Source organism: Muntiacus reevesi, chromosome 6 (genome assembly GCF_963930625.1).
Source record: "Muntiacus reevesi chromosome 6, mMunRee1.1, whole genome shotgun sequence".
Lineage (NCBI taxonomy): Eukaryota > Metazoa > Chordata > Mammalia > Artiodactyla > Cervidae > Muntiacus > Muntiacus reevesi.
This window is the reverse complement of record NC_089254.1, coordinates 18,717,470-18,744,415: the sequence shown is the minus strand read 5'-3', so window position 1 is coordinate 18,744,415 and position 26,946 is coordinate 18,717,470. Positions and strand designations below refer to the sequence as shown.

Below are 26,946 nucleotides of genomic sequence, written 5' to 3'. Positions count from 1 at the left end.
TTGGTACGTTTTCAATGAAATTGGAATTGTACTTCCAAGTAGAAATAAACATGTCCAAGCTGAATTTGCTCTGGAACATTCATGCTTGCCTACAAAGTTCATGCCTACCTGCAAGTCTGTGATGAGAATATTAATTCTCGTTTGCAGCTTCTGCCAGCAAGAGAAGCTGCCAGTGACCTTCCAGGCCTGCGTGATGACCAAGGAGTGCCTGGTGTCCGAGTGGTCAGAGTGGAGCCCCTGCTCAAAAACGTGCCATGACACGGCATCCCCTAAAGGCACCCGCGTGAGAACTCGGCTCATCAGGCAGTTTCCTATTGGCAGCGAGAAGAAGTGTCCAGAACTTGAGGAAATAGAGCCCTGTGTGTCTCAAGGAGATGGAGTTGCCCCCTGTGCCATGTGAGTTAATAAGGACAGTGACTTCTGTTGCCCCATCTGCCCAAACTGCATATTCTTTTAGCTGTTTGATTTCAATGGGATGGTGTGTTGAGAAATACTGACTTTTACAAATTCTAAGTAGAAATATATCTCTACCAGCACTATCCAATAAAAACAACAACAACAAAAATACCAGTTTTACTAAATGAAAGTGTCAGTAACAAGCTATGTTTCCCAATCTCCACAAAAGTTGGATTTTAGCAGTTGTTCTTTGCATATTTTCTGTAATGAGGATTGGCAAGCTTTTTCTGTAGTGGAGAAGATAGTAAATATGTTAGTTTTTATGAGCCACATGTGTCTCTGTCACAATGATTCAACTCTGCCTTTGGATCTATAAACAATATGTTAAGAAATGAGTGTGGATATGTTTCCATAAAATTTATTTATAGAAATGGGACAGGTTGAATTTAGCCATAGTCTGTCAACTAGTCTATAAGGTAAAATAATCTTTCAAAATATAGGTTCCTTTTGCCTATTGAGCAAGCCTTATTAAAATTCAGTACTGTGTAAAACAAATCCTATTAAATATAGTAGAATACTACATCAAAATAATAAGACTTTAAGCTTTCTCAGGACCAAGATTGCTTATTAACCTTGGGTGTGGAGATTGTTTCTTCTTTAATCACTGGTATATGTCATAGGACCAGGCACATAGTAAGTACCCAATAAATGTTCATCGAATTCAAATGAAAGAAGACTGATTTTGAAATATTTGGCACTGTAACTATATTATTTTTATCCTTAAAAATCATTTCCAAGACATTACTGTGAATTAACTTGGTGATAAATATGTTTCAGGTTAGTCTGAATGTAGAGTGTTTACAAAAAAACTTACAGAATCTTAGTTTATCAGTAGATACCCACAAGCTTCATTGAAAGGTTCCCTGGAGTATTTGAAACATTTAGAGAACAGGCTTACAGCTTGCACTTGATGAACCAGTGAAGAGGAAAATTACCACTACCACTGATGCTGCTGCTTCTCCTCCCGTTTCTAACAGTAATAATAGTAATAACAAAGAATAGTAATGATTTGTACAAGATCTTCTGTTATGCAGCACTATGGAATCCTCCCTTCTCCCCTAATATAGCCAGCTGAACACTCTGAAGTTTCCTTCCAAACTTCTCTGCCTGCCCCACTGACTTGTATGTTCCCCTTGGCGTAACAGTTTCAGGGAAGTTGCCGGGTTCTCTAGTCAGTGTTTCATCTCCTGCAAGATTCTTCCATTTTTTTAATCTCAAGCTAGGATATCTTTATCCTCTCAGTTATTCAAACATCATTAACTATTAATTAAAATAAATCCCTATTCTAAATCTCTGTCTCCTAACCCTTTGTGGATGGTAGCATATTTTTTAAGAATGTGTAATCAATTTACATTACTAAAAAATTTATTTCTCTCACAGGAATCCTTAGGATGACCTATGTTGGGATGCTGCTCTATAAAAAATAAAATTTTTGTTTTAATTCCCCTGATGAATGGCTTGTTTAGTTTTCTTTTCTGTCCCACCTCCCAGTCTCTCCTCTCAAGGCATCATTTATCGACAATTTAAAAATTGACCTGAATACTTCACTTCCTTTATAAATATATGTCAAGAGCATTGTTCTTTGATGCCCTATACCTGTACCTCTGTTAATCCATGAATCCCCACTTACAAAAATTAAAAAATGGGCATGAAGTTCACCTTTACTGACATGAAACCTTACCACTGACAAAGCAAAGCATCTAGATCAGACATCCAAGAGCCCATTTAACCTTTTTGTCTAATTGAGATGAGCATTAGCACATCCATTTGTACCTGTGTTGGCTGTTAATCTGATTACTAAGGAAGCATCTTGGTAAAAATGACATAAAGTACTCCAAGAGCCATTTTCTTTGTGCTTTTAGAATATCCATTTTCCTTGAGGTAGAGAAATGCCATCACTGTCTATCTTCAGTGACATCAAGACCCTGGCTATCTCCTTAAAGCATGTGTTGGGCTGACAATCCTCTGACATTTTTTTCACATCATAACCTTGATTGGAGCTTTAATTTAGAAGCATAGATCATCTTTCCTGTGTTCCACTGATTAGAAACGTCAGCTCTTTTCATCATTCATCAGTACTCATCAGGGATGCTCAAATGTTACAGGAGAAAAAAAAAACCTCTTATTCTCAGCAATAAAGAGAAAACTCTGAATTATGTTATATTTTTATCACTAACACACAATCACAATTTTGACCAGTGTGAAGAAGGAATTTTCATACATTTTATTAAGGACAAAACAAATATTTGGGTTCATCATTTAGAATGTTCTCCATTCTCAGATTCAGTCTTCCTTTCTTTATAAACATGAAAAAAGGGCAAGCCTGAGTTCAGCTTAATTAAATGTAAAATTTCATATACTCAGCATTATGCTCTCTTTGCATAAAATATTTATAAGTAACTTCTAGTAGTTGCAATTAAAACTGGATCATCTTAAATTTAACACCTCTTTAAAGGGAGCAGCATAAGGATGTAGAAGAAGGGATCGAAACTGAACCTGTACCAGAGATGTGGTCTAAGATTGATTCAAGGGGAAGGAATTGTTCAGATTAATTTTCTTAAGGGGAAAAAAAACAAATAGGATTGGAGAAAAGTTGTATTCAGTGAACACATGGCCACTGTCAGCATTTTCTTTGTCTAGGTACAGCTGGAGGACCACGGAGTGGACCGAGTGTCGGGTGGACCCTCTGCTCAGCCAGCAGGACAGGAGGCGAGGCAACCAGACGGCCCTCTGCGGAGGGGGTGTCCAGACGCGAGAGGTGTACTGCGTGCAGGCCGGCGAGAACCTCCTCTCGCAGCTGAACACCCACAGGGACAAAGAAGGTAAATCTTGTTTTCTTCTCAAGTACTCACCTCTGGAGAGCAGGCATGGGATCATCCTGCAGGGATATATATACAGCCATTTGGGGGCATGAAGAGCCGTATATTTGTTCACAATATGGCGGATATTAACTATGTTGAATGGTAGTCTAAATGATGGTTGTAAAAATAGTTAATAAAGTTCCATCTTTGGTTCGTTCTGGTTTGCTGACAAGCCTCTCTTTAAATTTTGACTTCAGGTTCTGAGTCGGAATTTAGCAAGAGTAATCAATTATAAAAATAGAATAAACATGTGTCTTATAAGGATACATATAGGATGCAAATATGTGTTCTAAAGCCCAAATTTCTTTTCTTTATATAAGAATAAGTAAAACCTGTATGTTAAAAAAGAAACCTTGTTCTGCTGTTTTACAATGATGTTGAAAAAATAATTATGGTATTGAGAGAAAATTCACTTTGAATTTAAAAGAAGTAGAGAATAAAACTACAGGAAAAGATCTTTAATCCAAAGGCATAACTTAAAAACAAAAAGACAAACAAACAAACAAAAAACCTTTGATTAAATGCTTTGATTTGGCAGACATATCTTAGAATTTTTTTGGTCTAAATCTCAGTTTGGGGACCAGATGTGATAAGTTTACAAAAGAATAAGTGAGTCCAAGATGGCCAAGATTAAAAGTACATATTGTTGAATGTTAATATTACTCTAAAATTCTGATCATCATTGGACTGAGCCTCTTAAGAGCCTCTTAACATTTTACTACCTGAGGGACTGCAGGACTTATATCACTAATACATTCAGCCCATATTGATTAGTAGCCAGAAGAGTTCCAAAAATTGTCTATGGTGATGAGGACAGAAATATCAATGCAAATTTCATGTCAGGAACATGCTCATGGTCATCATGAGGGCACACAGACCAATAATCATATTGCAGTATGAAAGTGAAAGTGTTAGTCGCTCAATCCTACCTGACTCTTTGCAACCCCATGGACTGTAGCTCGCCAGGCCCCTCTGTTCATGGGGTTTCCCAGGCAAGAATACTGGAGTGGGTTGCCAGTTCCTTCTCCAGGGGATCTTCCTAACCCAGGGATCGAACCCAAGTCTCCTGCATTGCAGGCAGATTCTTTACCATCTGAGCCACCATGATTGAGTTATAGAATAGCTATAGTGAGAAAATAGAGGAACCTTCATAACGGAGGTGAAATTTGAGCTGAGTTATGGTGCATATACTCCATATAGTTAAGCAGGTCAGGCATGCAAGAGGGAGTTTATTCTAACCAGAAGGAACAACATGGATTAAAGGTGAAAAAAAAAAAAACGGAATAAAAAAATAAATATTCATAGAAGGAATATGACCAAGAAGAATCAGAAAAGCAAGGGAAGAACCAAGAGAAAGAGACATTTCATAAAAGACATTTCTTCTAAAAGGAGAGAGAGATCTTTTGCCTCCCACCAAAGTTGCAGCAGCAGTAATTCTTGGGAAGTAAGGATTAAAGTTTTGCATTTGCAGCTTGCAGAATTTGTTTTGTATCCACTGGCTTTACACAGCATGTTAACTCATTTAGTAATCTAGCCTAGGGATACCTTTTACTACTAATATGTCTTGCGATTTTAAGGAAGTAGCATAAAACATGTAATGTTAGTACATTAATATTTTCTTAGTCACTTTAATGGCTACATTTTTAACATCCTTTGGTGAATTTATTATGGCAGTTCTTTCAGAGTAGTATAATTTCATTGCTAGAGGTAGATCAGATTTTAGTTTCTGAATGTCAATTATATCCTCTAGGTTATTACTTTCAAAAGATCCTTCAGAATTTTGAATTGTAATTGGACTCTTTTAAAAATCATTTTGTCATAGAGTTCCCTGACTACTGCTGTCAAGGCACTGCAGAGCAATAAAAATAAAAGTCACAGGAAAAAAAAGATAAGATGCAAAGAGTATTATTATTAAGATGTATCTGTTGGGCTAATGCAAAGACCAAAGTATAGATATGGAAGTAGTCAATTCACCTGAAATTAATATTTAATCTTATAAGTATATAACATAAATAACTTAAGAATCTGTGTCCTTTCATGTCAAAGATCAAGAATATTAATAAGCCTCTTATAGTCTTTGCAAAAACAGTTGATTCTTACTAAAAGTTGCAGTTATTTTTTCCTCAGAACTTAGATTATGTGAGTTCCCCCTAGTAGTACTCAATTTTCCCCAGTAGGAAACTTGTTAGATATACCAGCATCCCAAGGGTAACATGTGAATACTATAGATAGGTGTGAATAGAGAACAATTAGACTGTGGTCTGTGAAGATTGTTCACAGTCTATCTTTTTCAATAAATACGAAAGAATGAAAGCTTACTTTATAAAAACAGGGAAACCTCTCAGAATAACTTGCTTATTCAATCCCAGCAAGAAGGTACTGATCTCAAGAAATCCTGACTGTTTAACCATGAACAGCCTATCCTAAGAGCAATTCATATTGCACTTAATTTGAAGAACAAGGATTGCACTGTTTTTTTTGTAGATTCTCCCTGTGTGTTCTATAAATGTCTTTTCACATATAACCAAACTATTGAAAATACTTTAACTCAAAATACTTTAGCCCCAACATAAAATTTCTTTATACAAAAATACTGAAAACAAGTGATATGACATCAACTTCCTTTATTATCTTGGTGTATCATGTTACATAGAATTTTGATACTGACCACCATAGCACAAAACCAAGATCACTTTAAATTACTTTATTCATTGATGTATTTTCTGCTATTAACTGACTCACACCACACAAGGCCATAATTCTTTTCCTTGGAGCTAATATATTTAGTTTTCATGAAGTTGAAATATTTATTATTAAAGTACTCACAAAGTATAAAGTATAATATTCAAAACTTGGTACAAGTTGAATTGCCAGGATAGTTATTAAGTTGGTGATGGCATCTACAGACAGTGGGAAAAATATGTCTACTTGATATTGGAGAGCATCCACATTTTATTCATGAAACTCTCCCAGATCTAACAGAATATTGAGGTGATCAAAATTTCCATTATCACTTATTTAGAAGAAAGACTTGACAGGTTCTCTGCTGAGAAGAATCAGCAGTAAAATCTTGACAGTTTCTGTGAGTTGGCTGTTCAGAATTCCAGTAGTCTTGAAAAATGTCCAACTTGTCCTGGCATGAAGTCTATCCTCAAAATGTGACAGGAAGAGGCCTTGCCCACGAGGTTATCAGTGTAACTTCTAGAAAGCTGAGGGAAGTGTTACTGATCATTAGATGCATAATGTAAATTGACTCTTGGAAGAGTTCATAGTGAAATGAAAGTAGATTTTAGCTATAGTAACTCAAGACACCTTCCAGTTGATACAGATTGAACATCTTTTCAAACGAGGGAAGCCAAAGTTATTCATTATAAAGCACCATAAAGCTGCAATTTATATCATAGAAAATTGTATAACATGCTTTTATACAAAACATACCAAATAATCCACACTTATATCTGGATTAAGGCCTGTGAGATTTGTGGTTATTAAGAAAGACAGTCTGGATAATAAGCCTGTATGATGACATTGAATGAGACAAACCAGCAGAAAGGTTTGGAGGGTCAATAGAAAAATGGATTGAAGGCAGAATGGTTGTACTGTGAATGGGTAGACAGAAGGATGAATAAAGAACTCATGTTTTCACATGTTTGGCCCCCCAAAATGTGAATAAAATAGTCACCATCCCTATGAAGTACAAATTGTTTATAATTGTAGTCTTCTAACTGTAGTTTCCACAGACTACCCTGCTTCAGTCAACACTGGTTTTTTTTTTTTTTGGGGGGGGGGAGACTATTCTTATATATATGCTTCTCTTTCCCTGTTATTTCAGAAATTAAATATCAGAGTACATTGAAGCCTAGTGCTGCACCTTCCCTGTCCATCACTTTTGAAGTAACAGGTGGGTGAGACTGTTTTACATAACATTTCAATCAGAAATGTATGTCAAGATTCTCTATACCTTCCCTGATATAATTCTTAAACCCTCTAGGAAAAATAGTAGTTTAGTTTTACTTTCTATTGTCCTTGAAATAGACTTAAAGCTGGGGCTTCCCTGGTAGCTCAGATGGTAAAGAATCAGCCTGCAACTCAGGAGACCCTGGTTCATTCCTTAGTCGGGAAGGCCCCCTGGAGAAGGGATAGGCTAGGCACTCCAGTATTCTTAGGCTTCCCTGGTGGCGCAGATGATAAAGAATTCGCCTGCAATGCAGGACACCTGGGTTTGATCCCTGGGTTGGGATTATCCCCTGGAGAAGGGCATGGCAAACCACTCCAGTATTCTTGTCTGGAGAATCCCCATGGACAGAGGAGCCTGGTGGGCTACAGTTCATGGGTCCCAAAGAGTTGGACATGACCGAGCGACTAAGCACACATGAAATAGAAATGATTTTTTGTCTCTTGGCTTTCTATAACATCATAATATAGATATAAATATTGTAGAAAACATAAAAGGATTTTTGAATTTACTAATTTTATAATGTCTCAGATATCATAATTATATCAGTTCAGTTCAGTTCAGTCGCTCAGTCGTATCTACTCTGTGACCCCAACAATCGCAGCACACAAGGCCTCCCATTCCATCAAAACCTCCCGGGGTTTACTCAAACCCATGTTCACCAAGTTGGTGCTGCCATCCGACCATCTCATCCTCTGTCATCCCCTTCTCCTCCTGCCCCCAATCTGTCCCAGCATCAGGGTCTTTTCCAGTGAGTCAACTCTTCGCATGAGGTGGCCAAAGTATTGGAGTTTCAACTTCAGCATCAGTCCTTCCAATGAACACCCAGGACTGATCTCCTTCAGGATGGACTGGTTGGATCTCCTTGCAGTCCAAGGGACTCTCAAGAGTCTTCTTCAACACCGTAGTTCAAAAGCTTCATTTTCGGTGTTCAGTTTTCTTTATAGTCCAACTCTAACATCCATACATGACCACTGGAAAAACCATAGCCTTGACTAGACGGACATTTGTTGGCAAAGTAATGTCTCTGCTTTTTAATAGGCTATCTAGGTTGGTCATAACTTTCCTTCCAAAGAGTAAGCATCTTTAATTTCATGGCTGCAGTCACCATCTACAGTGATTTTGGAGCCCCCAAAAATAAAGTCTGACACTGTTTCCACTGTTTCCCCATCTATTTGCCATGAAGTGATGGGACCAGATGCCATGATCTTAGTTTTCTGAATGTTAAGCTTTAAGCCAACTTTTTCACTCTCTTCTTTCACTTTCATCAAGAGGCTTTTTAGTTCACCTTCATTGTCTGCCATAAGGGTGGTGTCATCTGCATATCTGAGGTTACTGATATTTCTCCTGGCAATCTTGATTCCAGCTTGTGCTTCTTCCAGCCCAACGTTTCTCATGATGTACTCTGCATTTAAGTTAAATAAGCAGGGTGACAATATACAGCCTTGACGTACTCCTTTTCCCATTTGGAACCAGTCTGATGTTCCATATCCAATTCTAACTATTGCTTCCTGACCTGCATACAGGTTTCTCAAGAGGCAGGTCAGGTGGTCTGGTATTCCCATCTCTTTCAGAATTTTCCACAGTTTATTGTGATCCACACAGTCGAAGGCTTTGGTGTAGTCAATAAAGCAGAAATAGATGTTTTTCTGGAACTCTCTTGCTTTTTCGATGATCCAGTGAATGTCTGCAATTTCCTCTGCCTTTTCTAAAACCAGCTTAAACATCTGGAAGTTCATGGTTCATGTATTGCTGAAGCCTGGCTTGGAGAATTTTGAGCATTACTTTGCTAGGATGTGAGATGAGTGCGATTGGGCAGTAGTTTGAGCATTCTTTGGCATTGCTTTTCTTAGGGATTGGATTGAAAACGGACCTTTTTTAGTCCTGTGACCACTGCTGAGTTTTCCAAATTTGCTGGCATATTGAGTGTAGCACTTTCACAGCGTCATCTTTCAGGATTTGAAATAGCTCAACTGGAATTCCATCACATGCACTAGCTTTGTTCGTAGTGATGCTTTCTAAGGCCCACTTGACTTCACATTACAGGATGTCTGGCTCTAGGTGAGTAATCATACCATTGTGATTATCTGGGTCATGAAGATCTTTTTTGTACAGTTCTTCTGTGTATTCTTGCCACCTCTTCTTGATATCTTCTGCTTCTGTTAGGTCCATACCATTTCTGTCCTTTATCAAACCCATCTTTGTGTGAAATATTCCCTTGATATCTCTAATTTTCTTGAAGAGATCTCTAATCTTTCCCATTCTGTTGTTTTCCTCTATTTCTTTGCATTGATCACTGAGGAAGGCTTTCTTGTCTCTCCTTGCTATTCTTTGGAACTCTGCATTCAAATGGGAATATCTTTCCTTTTTTCCTTTGCTTTTCGCTTCTCTTCTTTTCACAGCTATATGTAAGGCCTCCTCAGACAACCATTTTGCTTTTTTGCATTTCTTTTCCATAGGGATGATCTTGATCCTGTCTCTTGTACAATGTCACGAACCTCCATCCATAGTTCATCAGCCTCTCTGTCTATCAGATCTAGTCCCTTAAATTTATTTCTCACTTCCACTGTATAGTCATAAGGGATTTGATTTAGGTCATACCTAAATGGTCTAGTGGTTTTCCCTACGTTCTTCAGTTTAAGTCTGAATTTGGCAATAAGGAGTTCATGATCTGGGCCACAGTCAGCTCCCAGTCTTGTTTTTGCTGATTGTATAGAGCTTATCCATCTTTGGCTGCAAAGAATATAATCAATCTGTTTTCGGTGTTGACCATCTGGTGATGTCCATGTGTAGAGTCTTTTCTTGTGTTGTTGGAAGAGGGTATTTGCTGTGACCAGTGTGTTCTCTCGGCAAAAATCTATTAGCCTTTGCCCTGCTTCATTCTGTACTCCAAGGCCAAATGTGCCTGTTACTCCAGGTGTTTCTTGACTTCCTACTTTTGCATTCTGGTCCCCTATAATGAAAAGGACGTCTGTTTTGGGTGTTAGTTCTAAAAGGTCCTGTAGGTCTTCATAGAACCGTTCAGCGTCAGCTTCTTCAGCGTTACTGGTTGTATAAATATGTATAAAGTTTGGTTATGAACACTTGTTGTAGTAAATTCATGAATGTGTGAATAGTTTTCGTAGTTTATCTTTTTTTTTTAAAGCATACCACTTTGTGCTCTACTAATCTTCATATGGTAAATGAAGAAGGAAGTCAGTCACCTCATTGTTGTGTTTGAGAAACATACCCTACCTACACTGATACAGTGGGTTGTAAAAAGCACTGTGATATAGAATAATTAAAAAATAAGAAATCCCGGTAGGAATTGGGCCTTCCTCAGAAATTGGTCCTTTGGATATTTTGTGGAAGAAAAGGGATGTTTCCCTATTCCCCTACAGAAATTTCTTTGTGATCAGTAGATACAAAATAGAAAGTGAAATGCAAGAGGTTTCAGCCACTGGGATGGAAGTTAATCAAAACTTACATGCTGGGAATTAGATTAAGCTGGTCAGTGGTCTACACTGGGGGTAACTTAGTAGAGGAAGAGCTTACTAATGACGTGTCAGGAAAAATTCAGCCAAAAAGGTAATCAAAGAAAAATGTAATGAGACAGCTAAGAAGCCATTTAATCATGAAAACAATGCTTATAATACCTTTGACTTAATCATTCTTTAATAAACATTTGTTGTTTGACATGTTTACTCTCCCCTTTGTTAAAGTGGTGCAATTTTTCAAATTTGTCTGAAAATTGTCTCTTTACTGCTTTAGTTGCAATTAAACATTGTCTCTTTTAGGTAGGGACTCTAGTCACACACATCATCTTTCACCCCTGAAGAATTGCGATTCACACCTCTGACTTTGAATACAGGAAACATGATCTAGTTGTTAGATCAAATGATGAGAATAAAAATTTATGCATTTTGTGTCAGGTGGGCCGCTCATTTAAGAGACTATTTTTATTTGTATGGTTTTTTTCTCTTTTCTAATTATATAGATAGCTTAAAAATCTTTTGAATATTCGTATTAAGGCTACCTTCATGAGAATCCCAGGCAGATAATCAGGAAATATGGTTTTCATTTCTGCTTGGCCTTATATCCTGATGTCCATTGCTTATTTACCTAAAAATATTTAATGACATTTATGCTATATTTAAGCAATATGGTAGACTAGCTGAAAATCATATTTTTAAAAAAGATTTATTTATTAATTTTTTTTGTCCGTGCTGGGTCTTCATTGCTGTGTTTGGGCTTTCTCTAGTTGCAGTAGGCAGTCTTCTCATTGCAGTGGCTTCTCTTGTTGCAGAGCACAGGCTTCAGGCATGCAGGCTTCAGTAATTGCAACGCGACTCAGGAGTTGGGGCTCACTGGCTCTAGAGTGCTAGCTCAGTAGTTCTGGTGCACGGGCCTGGTTGCCAGTGGCATGTGGGATCTTCCCAGAGCAGGGATCAAACCCGTGTCACCTGCATTGGCAAGCAGAGGATTCTTAACCACTGGACCAGCACAGAAGGCTCTGAAAATCATACTTTAAAAAATACTTGGACATTCGGGATGCAGAATTTTTTATAAAGTACTTTTAAGAGCAGAACTGAGGACTTGATACACTAAATGATTTCCCAATAATGAAGGCTGAGTTGATACATTCTGTGATTGCCCTTGGGAGGCGATGGTATGGGAGAAGGGTTTGCATTATGGGGACTTCGGAGAGTGGAACCAGTCAGCGGCATGACATTAACTTGTGCTCAGAGAAAGAGAGCACAAACAGAAATACTGCATTACTTCATCAACCTCAAAGGGTTATAGGATCAAGGAGTGAGCAGAAAAATTCAACATACTTATAGACAGAGATAAAAATGAAGCAGATCAGCTTCAGCCTTAGATCAGGGCAAAAACAAACCTCTCCTAAACATTCCAGCTATGGCCTGTACTCATATGAGTTTAAGTTTCAAATTAATGGTACTTCCATAAATCCTGAGGCCACAAAGCTGAAAATTAATATAAGAAATGGTGTTAGGCAATTGTATTACCAAAGTGCCTGACATAGCAAAAGTAAAAACTCTAAAGAGAGAGACATTTTAACCTAAGCTGCAGGATTTTCCTGGATAAACGACGCCATTCAAAATTGTGAGGTACATGAGGAAAAATAATTCATTGTAAACAGAATTTAAAATGCCTAACAAACAGTAAAAATTGACTTGCAAGTTTGGAAATATTTTAAAAAGCAGATACAGACTATAAAATATGTATGTTAAAACTTATTTAAGATGTAAAGGAAAATTACAACATTAAATATAATGAGGCACAATTAAAAAGACCAGATTTTTAAAAATAAAAAAAATGGAAGTTCTAGGATGTTCTAGGACTAAAAAGTACTTTAACTGGAAATAAACAAATGGATAGATTACACAGATTGAGATAAATTATATCAATACATTAAAGACAAATGTAAGCAGATTATCCAAAATGCAACATTGAAAATAGAAGCTGAAATAAAAACAAGGATAACAGTCATACAGAATTAAACAAGAAGGTTCAGAGTAAGAGAATCAGAGAAAAGATAAGAGAATTATCTAGAATTGATGAAAGAATGTACAGAATCAAGAAAATTCGCTAGCAATATAACAATATTTGTATAAATTATATACACTACAGTGGGTTTTCAGCTAATGAACTCCAAAGACATATTAAAAGGAATATAGGGAAGGAAAAACTTAATTACAAAAGAATTAACAAATTAACAGTGAAGTTCTCAACAGCTACAAGAGATCAAAATAATATATTCAAAGTTATAACCTTTGTCAGAGTCAAAGGTTATTATAGAAAATCATTTTGTCTTAATTATTATGATACCAATCAGATGTATTGTATGTGTTTTGCCATGATCAAACTTAAGACTATGGATTACTTAGTCCAAGCAGGTACCACTGGTGAAAAGTACATAAACACACAGATTCATACATTGTACTTCCCAGGCAATAATGCCATCTTTATATACAAAGTGCAAGTGAAATTTTTATTTTATCAAGGAAATAAAATGAGATTTAAATTTTATACACACACACACACACACACACACATATATATATGTGCAATGTTAACACTATCCAGAAGATTGAATGGCTGGATTGTTTAAATGACATTTGATAGAACATTTTCTTGGGTAATCAAAATGCCCAGAATTTTCTCCAGTAGTTTTAGAGTGAAGGATAGTCTTCACAAACATAAAACTCAATACAAATTATATTGCTAACTTGATATTGTTCAATGAAGCATGAAAATGATAACAAATTTTTAAAACTGAAGGAAACATCTGAAAATTCATGAGTATCTCAAACCTATCTCCCTTTGTATCATTCTCATTTTTTTCCCCTAGTTTCTTAATGGTAAAGGTGAGTGACACTGGCTTAACTACCTAGACAAAAATAATCATGAAAAAGGAATTATTACTCAGAAAAGATAACAAAATTCATTATGTTTGTTGGTGTCTTGACAAAGTTTGGTGTCTTTGACAAAGTCATAGATGATGTGAGTTATATTAAGCTAATAAAGATAAAACATTCTGGATAATAATGTTATGACACAAAAAGATATTAATATGCTAGACACATTGAAACTTTCCCAACTTATAAAGTCCAATGAAATACTTAAATACCTTTACTTAAGACCCACTCACTCACTCTAATAGGAAGTAATACCATAATGATGATGATGATGATATGAAAACAGGGTGTTGATTGTGTTTATTAAGGGTCGCAAAAGAGTCAGACATAACTTAATGACTAACAACATTAAGAGCCAATTGCTTAATATTATTTTATTTTTATTAAAGTAGACTTGATTTGTAATGGGTTAGTTTCAGATGTATAATAAGGTGATTCAGTTTTTCATATTCTTTTCTATTATAGCTTATTATGAGGTACTGAATATAGTTCCCTGTAATATACAGTAGGATTTGTTGTTTACCTATTTTTAAATTTTCATTGGAGTATAGTTGATTTACAATGTTAGTTTCATGTGTAAACCGGATCAGTTAAACATACACATATGTCCACTGTTTTTTAGATTTTTTTCTTCATACGGGCTTCCCTGATAGCTCAGTTGGTAAAGAATCTGCCTGCAATACAGGAGATCCCAGTTCAGTTCCTAGGTCAGGAAGATCAGCTGGAGAAGGGATAGGCTACCTTCTGTAGCATTCTTGGGCTTCCCTTGTGGCTCAGCTGGTAAAGAATCCACCTGCAATGTGGGAGACCTGGGTTTGATCCCTGTGTTGGGAAGATCCCCTGGAGAAGGGAAAGACTACCCACAGAATACTACCAGTATTCTGGTGTAGAGAATTCCATGGATTGTATAGCCCATGGGGTCACAAAGAGTCGGACATGACTGAGGAACTTTCACTTTCACTTTTCTTTTTCCTCATACAGATCATTGCAGAATATTGAATAGAGTTCCCTGTGCTATATACTAGGTGCTTATTATCTATTTTATATACAGTAATGTGTATATGTTAATCCTCATCTCCCAGTTTATCCTCCGTTTTTCCCCCTGGTAACCATAAATTTGTTTTCTGTATCTATGACTCTGTTTCTGTTTTGTAAATAAATTCATTTGTATCATTTTTTTCCGGTTCCACATATAAGTGATACCATATGGTATTTGTCTTTGTCTGACTCACTTTACTCCGTATGACAATCTCTAAATCCATCCATGTGGCTGCAAGTGGCCCTATTTTGGTTTTTTATGACTGAGTAATATTCCATTGTATTATGGAATCTTCTTTATCCACTCCTCTGTCGATGGACATTTAAGTTGCTTCCATGTCTTGGCTCTTGTAAATAATACTGCTGTGAACTTTGGGGTGCATGTATTTTTTTGAATTATGGTTTTCTTCAGATACACACCCAGGAGTAGGATTGCTGGATCATATAGTTATATTTTTAGTTCTTTAAGAAACCTCTGTACTGTTCTCCATAGTGGCTGTACCAATGTTACATTCCCACCAACAGTGTGGGAGGGTTCCCTTTTCTCCACAGCCTCTCCAGCATTTATTGTTTATATATTTTTTGATGATGGCCATACTGACTGATGTGAGGTGATGCCTTATTGTAGTTTTGATTTGCATTTCTCTAACAATGAATGATGTTGAGCATCTTTTTATGCATTGGCCATCTCTATGTCTTTTATGGAGAAATGTCTATTTAGGTTTTCTGCCCATTTTTTGATTGGGTTTATTTTGTTTTTTGCTTTTTAAAAAATGAATTTCTTCATTTTAATTGGAGACTAATTACTTTATAATATTGTGGTGGTTTTTGCCATACATTGACATGAATCATCCATGGGGCTACATGTGTCCCCCATCCCGAAACCCCTCCCACCTCACTCTCCAACCCATCCCTCTGGGTTGTCCCAGTACACTGGCTTTGAGTGCTCTGTTTCATGAATCAAACTTGGACTGGTGAGCTATTTCACATATGGTAATATGCATGCTTCAATGGAACTGTTTGTATATTTTGAAGATTAATCATTTGTCAGTCACTTTGTTTGCAAGTTATATATAGTAGTTTGTATCTGCCAATCTCAAACTCCTAATTTACCCCTTCCTGGCTTCCAGTTTGGTAATCATAGATTTGTTTTCTACATTTATGAGTTTGTTTTTCTTTGGTAAATAAGTTCATTTGTATCATATGTTTTTAAATTCCACATACAAATAATATCACATGATGCGTGTCTTTCTCTGTCTGACTTACTTCACTTAGTATGATAACCTCTAGATCCATCCATATTGCTTCAAATGATATTTTTTCCTTGTCTTTTTATGGCTCAGTAATATTCCAATCTGTGGGTATATACCACATCTTCTTTATCCATTCCTCTGTTGATGGATATTTAGATTGCTTCCATGTCTTGGCTATTGTAAATAGTGTTGGTGTGAATATTGGGGTGCATGCATCTTTTAAAATTAGAGTTTTATCAGGGCATATGCCCAAGAGTGGGATTGCTGGATCATATGGCAATTCTATTTTAGTTTTTTAAGGAACCTCCATACTGTTCTCCATAGTGACTGCACTAATTTACATTCACACCAACAACATAGGAGGGTTCCCTTTTCTCTACACCCCTTCCAACGTTTATTTGTAGAGTTTTTGATGATGACCTTTCCAACCAGTGTGAGGTGATATCTCATTATAGTTTTGATTTGCAGTTCTTTAACAATTAATGATACTGAGCATCTTTTCATGTCAGAAAAGATGTTCACGTCACATGTTTCATGTCACAACACTCAGAGGAGCAACTTAGTCGCTCAAGTTGTGTCTGACTCTTTGACCCCACGGACTGTAGCCCACCAGGCTCCTCTGTTCATGGGATTTTTCCAAGCAAGAATACTGGAGTGGGTTGATATTTCCTTCTCCAGGGTATCTTCCCAACCCAAGGATCGAACTGGGTCTCCTGCATTGCAGGCAGACTCTTTAGCATCTGAACCACCAGAGAAGCTTGTGTCAGAGGGTTATTGTTAAACTCATCCTGTGTCTGTTCTGCCAAGTGTTACTTTTCTGAACATCAGTCACAGTCTGATTAATGAAGTGCTACAATTTGGGTACCTCACTTGGTATTTCTTCATTCACTCATACATACTTATTGAGCAGCTGTTACGTTACACCATTGACTTAGATGTCGAAGATAGAACATTTTAAAAAGCAGACTTGACCACTGTCCTCAGTATTTAAGGCTACTAGTAGCCTTGTATTTAAGGCCTGTTTACTGGAGGTTCAGAGTTGCCTCTTCACAAGGCTGACATGGGGAGGTTTCTACACACTGAAGAGCCAGTTTGGTACTTTTTAGTTAAAATACAAAAATACACTATATAAACGTGGTCCATGCTTAACAGAGAACCTTTACCCTTATCCATTGGGTATGTTATTTTTCTGGAAATCACATGTTTTCAAAATATAGCTTAAGAATCACCTGTATGCTTTAAGAAAATGCAAAAAATCCCTGAGTATTATCCACTGGGATTGTGATTCTGTAGGTCTGAAATGGATGCAGAAATCTCTTTTTGATAAGCACCATGATGATTATAATCAGGGGATGATTTTACCATAAATCTCATGATGGTCCTTTCCAAAGGCCCTTTCCAAAGCCTTTGGAGAGACTAGAATAGACAAAGGGAAATCCCCCCCTTTTTTTTCTCTTTTGAGGCCCAAAATGTAGCATTTTTTAAAAAGCAAAATTGCAAGTACATAATATCTAAGCTCTCTGTCATGGTTTCAGAAGGGTCTTGTATATGTGAAGGGCCCTGACCTTAAGCTCCATGAGTTTTTTAATGAATCTGTTCTAAATTCTAACACAGGTTTTTTTGTACTCTGCCAAAGAGGATCAGTATATTAGGATGACAAACAGAAATACAGGCATTTGTGTCCTGAAAACAGGTTCCCCGGAGTTCTGGATGTAAAACTGGGGAGAATGGAGTGACTGGGAAAAGTCACTCTGTGTCTTCAGAAGTGAAGTAGAACTTTCAGTTCTGATATTGGTCATGTTTATGTTCATTGACCCCTAGTTTTAGGTTCCCGAGCTGCTGATCTTTAGAAGACCATGATACGTTGCTAGTAGTTAAGTAGGCAATTGGAGGGGAAGAACACTTTACACTGAGATGCTGTTTCATCTTACTTTATACTTGTAACCCAAGATGGAAAGAAGCCATAGCTGTTAGTAAAAGACCTTCCATTAATGAAAGAAAAAGGGTGTATAAAATGTCACATAACCCGACGCTATCAAGTGACTATACTGTGTGTGCTTTTGGTAACCCTTAAGCACTTATTTCATCGAGTCAGTTATAGATGAGTGATAGCACCAGAAGGAATTTTGAAATGAGTACTCAGGGACCTGCACTGGCGAATGAATAGAGTTTTTTTCTTTTTTTTTTCTGAGGCACACTCCTGCCATCTAAGAATGTAAAAGAAATGGTTTGCGGCAGGCTGTTCCCTGCCTGGCTGATGATTGCTCAATAGGGAGTAGCTACTCTCACCAGTGTTAACAGAGGAGTACAAACTACATTGTGGAACTCATTAATATTTATTCCTGCTAAAAGCAATGGGCAATAAAAAGGGAAATAAACCGGGGAGAATAGCAATGGGAAAAGGAAGTCATGCCAACAGATTCATCCTGAAAAGCTTCACCATTTCTTGCACACAAAAAATACACTTGAAGTGCAGGAATCCATATTATTAGTTCAGAACCCACTTAAAACGCCTCTTATGGGTCAACAAATTTATGAGAAAAATTGTATGTTGAACACAGTTTAAGAATTTAAAATAGCCATCCATACTCTTGCAATTATATGATTTTGAGTTACCATTTTACACAAGGCTCCATTTTCTCAGCATCAGAGTCGATGCTCCTGTCTGTAGACAAGAACTTCCTCTAAGCCAAGGATCCCCTGTCAGTTGCAGCAGAGACCAGTGGCATTTCTCTTCCTTTTCTCATGCTGCTCCTGTGTTACCTGACTTGAAATGCCTTCAGCCATTGTCACAACTATCCAAATATCTGCTGTTTCAAATCATCTTTGTTGTACTGTTAAGATTTCAGTGATCTTCCTACATCAAAAGTCTGTGCCTTTCTTATACTACATTACACAAGTTCCCATTTGATTACACAGAATTCTATGCTTTGACAGTTGTGTCATGAGTATTATGCCAACTCCCCAAGATTATAAGCTTAGAAGGAGGGAATGGTGTTTTTCCCCTCCTAAATTTTAATTTATCCATCATTCTTACCAGAAGTCTGGGTGGTTTGCTAACTGTCGTTGAGAAATATCTTTAAGAAAGATTAAAAAGCCCTTCAATGAAAGGATGTTGACTTCCTAGACATCTAATTTATGGTGTTTCATTTTGGATTAATCTTTATGTCTCACTAACTTCATTTTTTTCTCCCTTTGTTTGCCTTTCCTCTGCAAAGGCTTAATGAGATAACATATGTAAAACACATCCTAGCATAAGGCTCTGTGCTTATTATATGCCAAATGAGTATTAACTGCTTTTGTTTATGTGTTTACTTTTCTGCTTAAATTGAGAAAAAGGAAGGAATTTTTTTAAATGATAGTTTTACTCTGAGCATTTTGCATGTAATAAAGGCATAATTGTATCCTGGCCTTGCTAGTTGAGAAACATCACAGAGAATGTATAATTCATGGAGTCTCTTTTCAGTATGTCTTAAAATCCTTTCGTATACTTACATTATACATGAAATTACTCCTTTCTTGGAAAAAGTAGTCTTCCTTTGTATTATTTCAGAGTAAAAAGAAATAGAACTATTTTACTTCTGTATTTATGGGAGATAGAATAATTACCACATCCCTTACTTTGTGATGCTGAATCCTTGAGAAGTTTAAACAGCGTTTCTATTGCTAAAGGAGTCTGATGGAGATACTTGCAATAATACTGGGATTGTGTCATTGCTCTGAAAGCACATTTGACTCATTGCTCAGCTTATCCCACACTGGTTTATCTGCCCTTTATGGCACACAGGATTCGTGGGCATCTAAAATCATATTTGTTAGGCGTATTGTTCAGTGACTTAGTTGTGTCTGATTATTCGTGACCCAATGGACTGCAGCACACCAGCCTTCTTTGTCTCTCACTATCTCCTGGAGTTTGCTCAAATTCATGTCCATTGAGTTGATGATGCCATCCAGCCATCTCATTCTCTGTCACTACTTCTTCTCTTGCCTTCAATCTTTCCCAGCATCAAGGACTTTTCCAGTGAGTCCACTCTTCACATCAGCTGGCAAAAGTATTGGAACTTCAGCATCAGTCCTTCCAATGAATATTCAGGATTGATTTCCTCTAGGGTTGACTACTTTGATCTCCTTGTTGTCCGAGGGACTCTCAAGAGTCTTCTTTAGCACCACAGTTCGAAAGAATCAATTTTTCAGTGCCTGGCCTTCTTTATGGTCCAACTCTCATATCTGTACATGACTACTGGAAAAACCATAGCTTTGACTATATGGACCTTAGTTGGCAAAGTGATGCCTGCTTTTTAATATGTTGTGTAGCTTTGTCATAGTTTTTCTTCCAACGAGCAAGCATCTTTTAATTTCACGGCTGCAGTCACCATCTGCAGTGATTTTGGAGCCCCCCAAAATAAAGTCTGTCACTATTTTTATTTTTTCCTTGTCTATCTGCCATGAAGTGATGGGACTGGATGCCTTGATCTTACTGTTTTGAATGTTGAGTTCTAAGCAAGCTTTTTTCAATCTCCTTTTCACTCACCTTCCTGAAGAAGGTTTTTAGTTCTTGTTTGGTTTCTGCCATGAGGGTGGTGTCATCTGCATATATAACGTTACTGATATTTCTCCCGGCAATCTTGATTAGTTAGGCCTGGGAGACTTTAATTTTTTTTGTCAAAATAATGTTAATAAATACATGCAAAAAATTACAAAAAATGGCTTGCTGTTTTACATGTCCTCAGCTAAGTCTGGTTAGAAAGGCTTGGGTAAATTAAGTTCCTTCTGCATTAGGAATTTCCAGAAGTATTTTGAGACTTTTAGTCAGGTTTTCACTAAGAAAGCTATTGATCCATTTCTCACTGTCTTTCAAAAATTCATAGCAAAGGGACTAAGCGAGAAACTAACATGTCGTGATAGTGTTTTCCCATTAATGCATAACTACATTTTCACAGACATACCAAGACAGTAAGTGACAAGAGAACAGACTCAAGCCAGTTTTCTGACTCCAAGTCTAAATTCTGTCCAGTCCACCTCTGCCCTATGAATTTGCTTCAGAATAAAAAACTGGATACAGCAGCTATACACAACCTTATCAAAATCGTCGAAACTAGTTGTAGTATGTTAAATGATCTGTCCTCAGACATATCACAAACTGATGATATTTCTGTTGCAAAAATAAACAAAAATGACTCTTATAACAGAAAGTTGAAAAAAATTAAGGATAATTTAATTGCCTTTTAAGATTCAACACCATTAAGAGTTTGATTCCCCAATATGGTTCTATGAGAGATCAATATGAAGTCTTGCCCACATCAAGTCTTGTCAAGTCTTGTCAAGCTATTGACATTTGAACCAGTATTGTGTTGAATCATATGAAATTATTAGTTTTGTAGGTCAAGAGCTGTTGATTAGTTGCAATTTCCTGTATATCACCTGAAAAGTTACCTTTACTGTATTATGTCAAGTCATCTAGAGTCTATAGATTTTCCACTGTCAGTATCAAGTCTGCAGTGAGTGGTTATGACCTGTAGTCGTTGTTTCCACATGAAAATATATATTTGTGCTGTGTGCACATGCTTTAGAGAGGGTAATGATTGTCTTCTGTAAAATTATGTAAATTTCCCCATAGTAGATATTATTTGTAGGAAGATGACTTATATCGATGGCTTGAGAGTGACTTGAATTTTTAAACAACTTTTATTCTATGTGCAGTTAGAAATCTGCATTCAATTATGTGATTTTTACTACTTATCTGTGCCCCATTTTGTTTTATGTAAGCATATAAAATAAAGGGTGATACTGTCATTTTAAGAATAAATGGGTGAAGAATGTGGGACAAAGGAAAAATACTAGTAGAAAGAGATTATGAACTCAATGATGAATGTAATAATATACAAAATGTGTGTCATAAGATCCTAGAAATTTCTCGAAGTGAGACTAAAAGTTTTAGCTTTAAGCTTGTAGTAGCCAAGCAATGAGGAATACTATGTTAATTATGAAATTCACAGCATCCATTAGCAATACATAAACCGTAAACTTCTAGATGTTCAAGCTGGTTTTAGAAAAGGCAGAGGAACCAGAGATCAAATTGCCAACATCTGCTGGATCATCGATCCAGCAAGAGAGTTCCAGAAAAACATCTGTTTCTGCTTTATTGACTATGCCAAAGGCTTTGATTGTGTGGATCACAATAAACTGTGGAAAATTCTGAAAGAGATGGGAATACCAGACCACCTGACCTGCCTCTTGAGAAACCTGTATGCAGGTCAGGAAGCAACAGTTAGAATTGAACATGGAACAGACTGGTTCCCAATAGGAAAAGGAGTACATCAAGGCTGTATATTGTCACCCTGCTTATTTAACTTGTGTGCAGAGTACATCATGAGAAATGCTGGGCTGGAAGAAGCACAGGCTGGAGTCAAGACTGCTGGGAGAAAGATCAATAATCTCAGATATGCAGATGACATCACCCTTTAGGCAGCAAGTGAAGAGGAACTAAAAACCCTCTTGATGAAATTAAAGAGGAGAGTGAAAAAGTTGGCTTAAAGCTTAACATTCAGAAAATTAAGATCATGGCATCTGGTCCCATCACTTCATGGCAAATAGATGGGGAAACAGTGGAAACAGTGTCAGACTTTATTTTTTTGGGCTTTAAAATCACTGCAGATGGTGACTGCAGCCATGAAATTAAGAGACGCTTACTCCTTGGAAGGAAAGTTATGACCAACATAGATAGCATATGAAAAAGCAGAGACATTATTTTGCCAACAAAAGTCTGTCTAGTCAAGGCTATGGTTTTTCCAGTGGTCATGTATGGATGTGAGAGTTGGACTGTGAAGAAAGCTGAGCACTGAAAAATTGATGCTTTTGAACTGTGGTGTTGGAGAAGACTCTTGAGACTCCCTTGGACTGCAAGGAGATCCAACCAGTCCATCCTGAAGGAGATCAGTCCTGGGTGTTCATTGGAAGGACTGAGGCTGAAGCTGAAACTCCAATACTTTGGCCATCTCATGCAAAGAGTTGACTTATTGGAAAAGACCCTGATGCTGGGAGGGATTGGGGGCAGGAGGAGAAGGGGACGACAGAGGATGAGATGACTGTATAGCATCACCGACTCAATGGACATGAGTTTGGGTAAACTCCAGGAGTTATTGATGGACAGGGAGGCCTGGCGTGCTGCGATTCATGGGGTCGCAAAGAGTCAGACACGATTGAGCGACTGAACTGAACAGATTAGACAGTAGAAACCAGTTGTAAAGGAAACGCACAATTTCTGGTTTAAGAGTCAGAAAGAAAATTCACCAGTAGGCCTTAATAAAGAGGACACTGTGACGATATTGCTTCACAGCCTCATTAACATCTTTAGTATCAACACCACCATGAATTTTATAAGGAAGTTTTTTCTCTAAGTGGTTTTCCTCAATGTAGGCCACTTGCATAAATATGAAAGTATAACTCAGGAAAGACAAATCAGTAGAGATTAATGTGATATGGTGCAGATTTATAGGTCTCTGCTCAGCAGGATAACCCAGGGATAGAGTTGAGAGTATCTCTGAATGGATGTGTAGCTATTCCCTCAGGCAGCCCTCCTCAGAGCTTTGATAGATGTTGAGAGACAGAGAGTCTCCTTACATCCCCTGACACAGGCATCTGGAGCATTGTTATTCCGAGTTCTGTTTAGTTGCACTTAAATGCAGAGACACATATTCCAGTCATGGTCTAGGTGAGAAGAGGATTAGCATCCTTAAAAGAAAATCGAAAGGCTTGACAAAGACATAAGCTTGAATAAAATATGATCCCACTTTGAACAGTGAGAAAAGTTCAGCCCTAACTAGATGTAGGACAAGAAGGAACTTTAGACACAAATAAAGGAATGTCAGAGGTCCTTAAATCTATTCCAGCACACAACCCATCGACTCAGGTGCAAGGGAGACCAAGCTTCCACATTAATGCCGTGTCTTAGAAGAGGCAGTTTCATTTTTTGGTGTTTTCTTCAAGATAAAATTGTTACAAATGTAAATTTGTAGACCTAAATGAGTTAATTTGAAATAATTGATAACAATGAGGAGGATTGAGAAGGCAATAGACACTATATGTGAGATGCTCTTCTGTTTTACCATTAGTGGCTCATTGGGCCTTCACCAAAAGCCTAAGAAGTACCATTGTTATATAATACTGACGTACAGAAAAATTAAATATTTCTAGCAAGGCATACATAGCTAGTAAGTATAATAACCTGGATAGTGAATCAAAAAGCCTGCTTTCTGAGCCTGTGCTCTTAACCAGTATGCCATAGAGTTAGGGTTCTTAATTATAAGACAGTTTGATACTGGGAAAAATTTAAACTCCCCTCTTAAGTGACATTTGTTTTAAAATATATTGTTTAGTCACCCCATTGTGTCTGACTCTTCACAACCCCATGAACTGCAGCACGCCGGGCCTCCCTGTCCTTCATCATCTACCAGAGCTTACCCAAATTCATGTCCATTGCATTGGTTTCTTTTAAATTAGGTCTCAGAGCCAGTGGCTTATATAATAAGGTTATTCCTGTTTAATAGCAGAAAAACTGCATATATGAAAATGTCCATGTTTCTATTACTATGTCAGAAAATTAGTCATTCTTTCATTTATTCAACCAATATTTTCTGAGTACCTTCTACATCTAGGTAATATTCTAAATGGTGAAAATAAAGAAGTAAATACAGACAAAATACTTGCTATGAATTTTACGAGACAGGTTAAAAGCAAAGAGATAAACAAGCAATCATCAGATAGCAGTAAGTACTATACAGAGGGTTAGGGGGATATGAGAGAGAATGATGGGGCAGTGATATTTTTTTGGATCTTCAGAGTATTGTTTAGCTCCCCAAATTTGTATATCTAGCCTAAAATTCTCATCTGAGAAATAAAAATTATATAATGACCTTTCTGTTTGACATCTCCAGTCAGAACACTCAATTGTCTCCCTTCCACACATTCTTATAATGGCAGAAAAAATTAAAGTTTTGAAATAATATTAGAGTACAATATACTTGAATAGTGCAAGTTCCGTTATCTACTTGGTACACATGTTAAAATAAATCCTTTTAAGCTACTTAGGGATGAAAAAATCACCATCAGAATATGCATAATATAGGCACCAAACATAATAGTTGTTTAGTAAATATTTACTGAATAAATCAATAAACAGACTTAAGAAATGACCCCCAAGAGTTGATATATATGATTTCTAATAATCATTATTTTGGCAAAATTTCTTCTTCTGATAGCTAAAGAGATGAAAGTTCTAAGATACGCATATTTAGAAATATATTTTAAAGAAACCTTGTAAGTAAATATTTTAAATCATCAGAAAATCAAACATATTGTTAGGCTTCAGCTTCCAGCTATAATTAAGTAACCCTCTCAATAAGAATAATTGTAAAATTGAACAAAATTACAAAGCAGCTGGTTTTAGGTATTAAACGGCAAGCAGCAGAAAATTGTGTTTATAATTGTGAGGTGATCAATCACCTCAGTCTTCTACTTGAGACTCTTTCCTAACACAGAGTAGAAAAAATGAAGATAAGCATAGCTTCAGGTTTGCTAAAATAAGAAGTCAGAAATCTGAGTTCCAGGATGCTAAAGTGACTAGAAATTTCAGTGCAGCATACAGAGGAAAAGCAGCTGCCCTGAGGGGAGTGGGGTGGAGTCCAGGAGTCTGTGTGGGATACTCCATGGAGCCTGGACCTGGGCGTTGTGCAGACGGAGACTCTGGGAAATCTGGCAGAGATCCTGTGCTGCAAGTCTGATAGGACATAGTGCCATGCTAGGAGATGTCAGAGTTCCAGCCCCGGAAGGATGAGAGTACTCACTGAGCACCTCAGCCCTCATGGCTTAGGAGTAGGACCGTACTGTCACCACCAGATTCAAATCTGAACCAGACAAGCCTGCATCCAAATGAAACCAAGTTTGAGAAGATCAAAAGGATCTACTGGCGATTTAACTGTTTAACAGAAAAAAATTCATAAAGGAAGATGATGCAGTTCAGATTTCCTGCAACATATTATTCACAAAGTCTAGAAAGTGTGTGATAAACCTTTACTCCAGGGAATTCCCTGGCAGTCCAGTGGTTAATGTCACTCAATTGTGTCCAACTCTTTGCAACCCCATGGACTGTAGCCTGCCAGGCTCCTCTGTCCATGGAAGTCTCCAGACAGGAATAGAAGACTCAGCTTTTTCACTGTTGGGGCCCTGGGTTGAGCCCTGTTTATGGAACTAAATCCTGTAAGCCACGTGTGGTGCAGCCAAAAAAATTAATAATAATAATTTACTTTACGTGCAAAATTAAAGAGATCTGTTATCAAGAAAAAAGTCAATAGAATTATATCTGAGAGGATCTAGATATTGCAGTTAACAGACAAGGAATTTAGGGAACTTATTATTGTACATATTTTCAAAGGTTTAAAGGAAAATATTGTCTTAGAGAGTGAACAGCTGGGAGTATAAAGAGAAAGTTAGACATTTGTAAGAATATGGAAATTCAAAAGTGTAACAGGTCTGCAATTTAAAAAATACATTCAGTGTGCTTATCTCTTAGTGCTACCAAAAGAAGAATTAAGTGATCTTGAAAATAGATCAATGGAAATTGTTGGATCTGAGTAGGAGAAAGGGTTATTGATCTTGAAGACAGATCAATAGAAATGATCAGATTTGAAGAACAGAGAGAGGAAGAGGTGGGGGCAGGGAAAGTGAAGAGAGACTCAATAATTGGTAAAGTAATATCAAAGTATTAATGATACTACAGGAAAGAGAGAGAGTGATCTGATAAGAAAGATATTTGATGAAATAAAGGCCAAAATATTCTCAAATTTGTTGAAAAAAAAACCCATCAACTTTCATATCTAATAAGCTCAGCAAACCCCAAACAGGGTGAATATAAAGACAACAATGGCGACAACAACAACAAAACATATTAAACTCAAATTTCTGTACAC

At 37.1% G+C, this 26,946-nt stretch overlaps 1 protein-coding gene across 1 annotated transcript in view; it reads left to right on the top strand.

The window, feature by feature from the left end:
* THSD7A (thrombospondin type 1 domain containing 7A) overlaps positions 1–26,946 on the top strand; it is a 444,687-nt gene that overhangs the window by 232,362 nt on the left and 185,379 nt on the right. The window contains exons 3-4 of the mRNA XM_065939654.1: positions 148–396; positions 3,097–3,278. Coding sequence (XP_065795726.1) covers positions 148–396; positions 3,097–3,278 — 431 coding nt within the window. The remainder of the gene's footprint in view (positions 1–147; positions 397–3,096; positions 3,279–26,946) is intronic.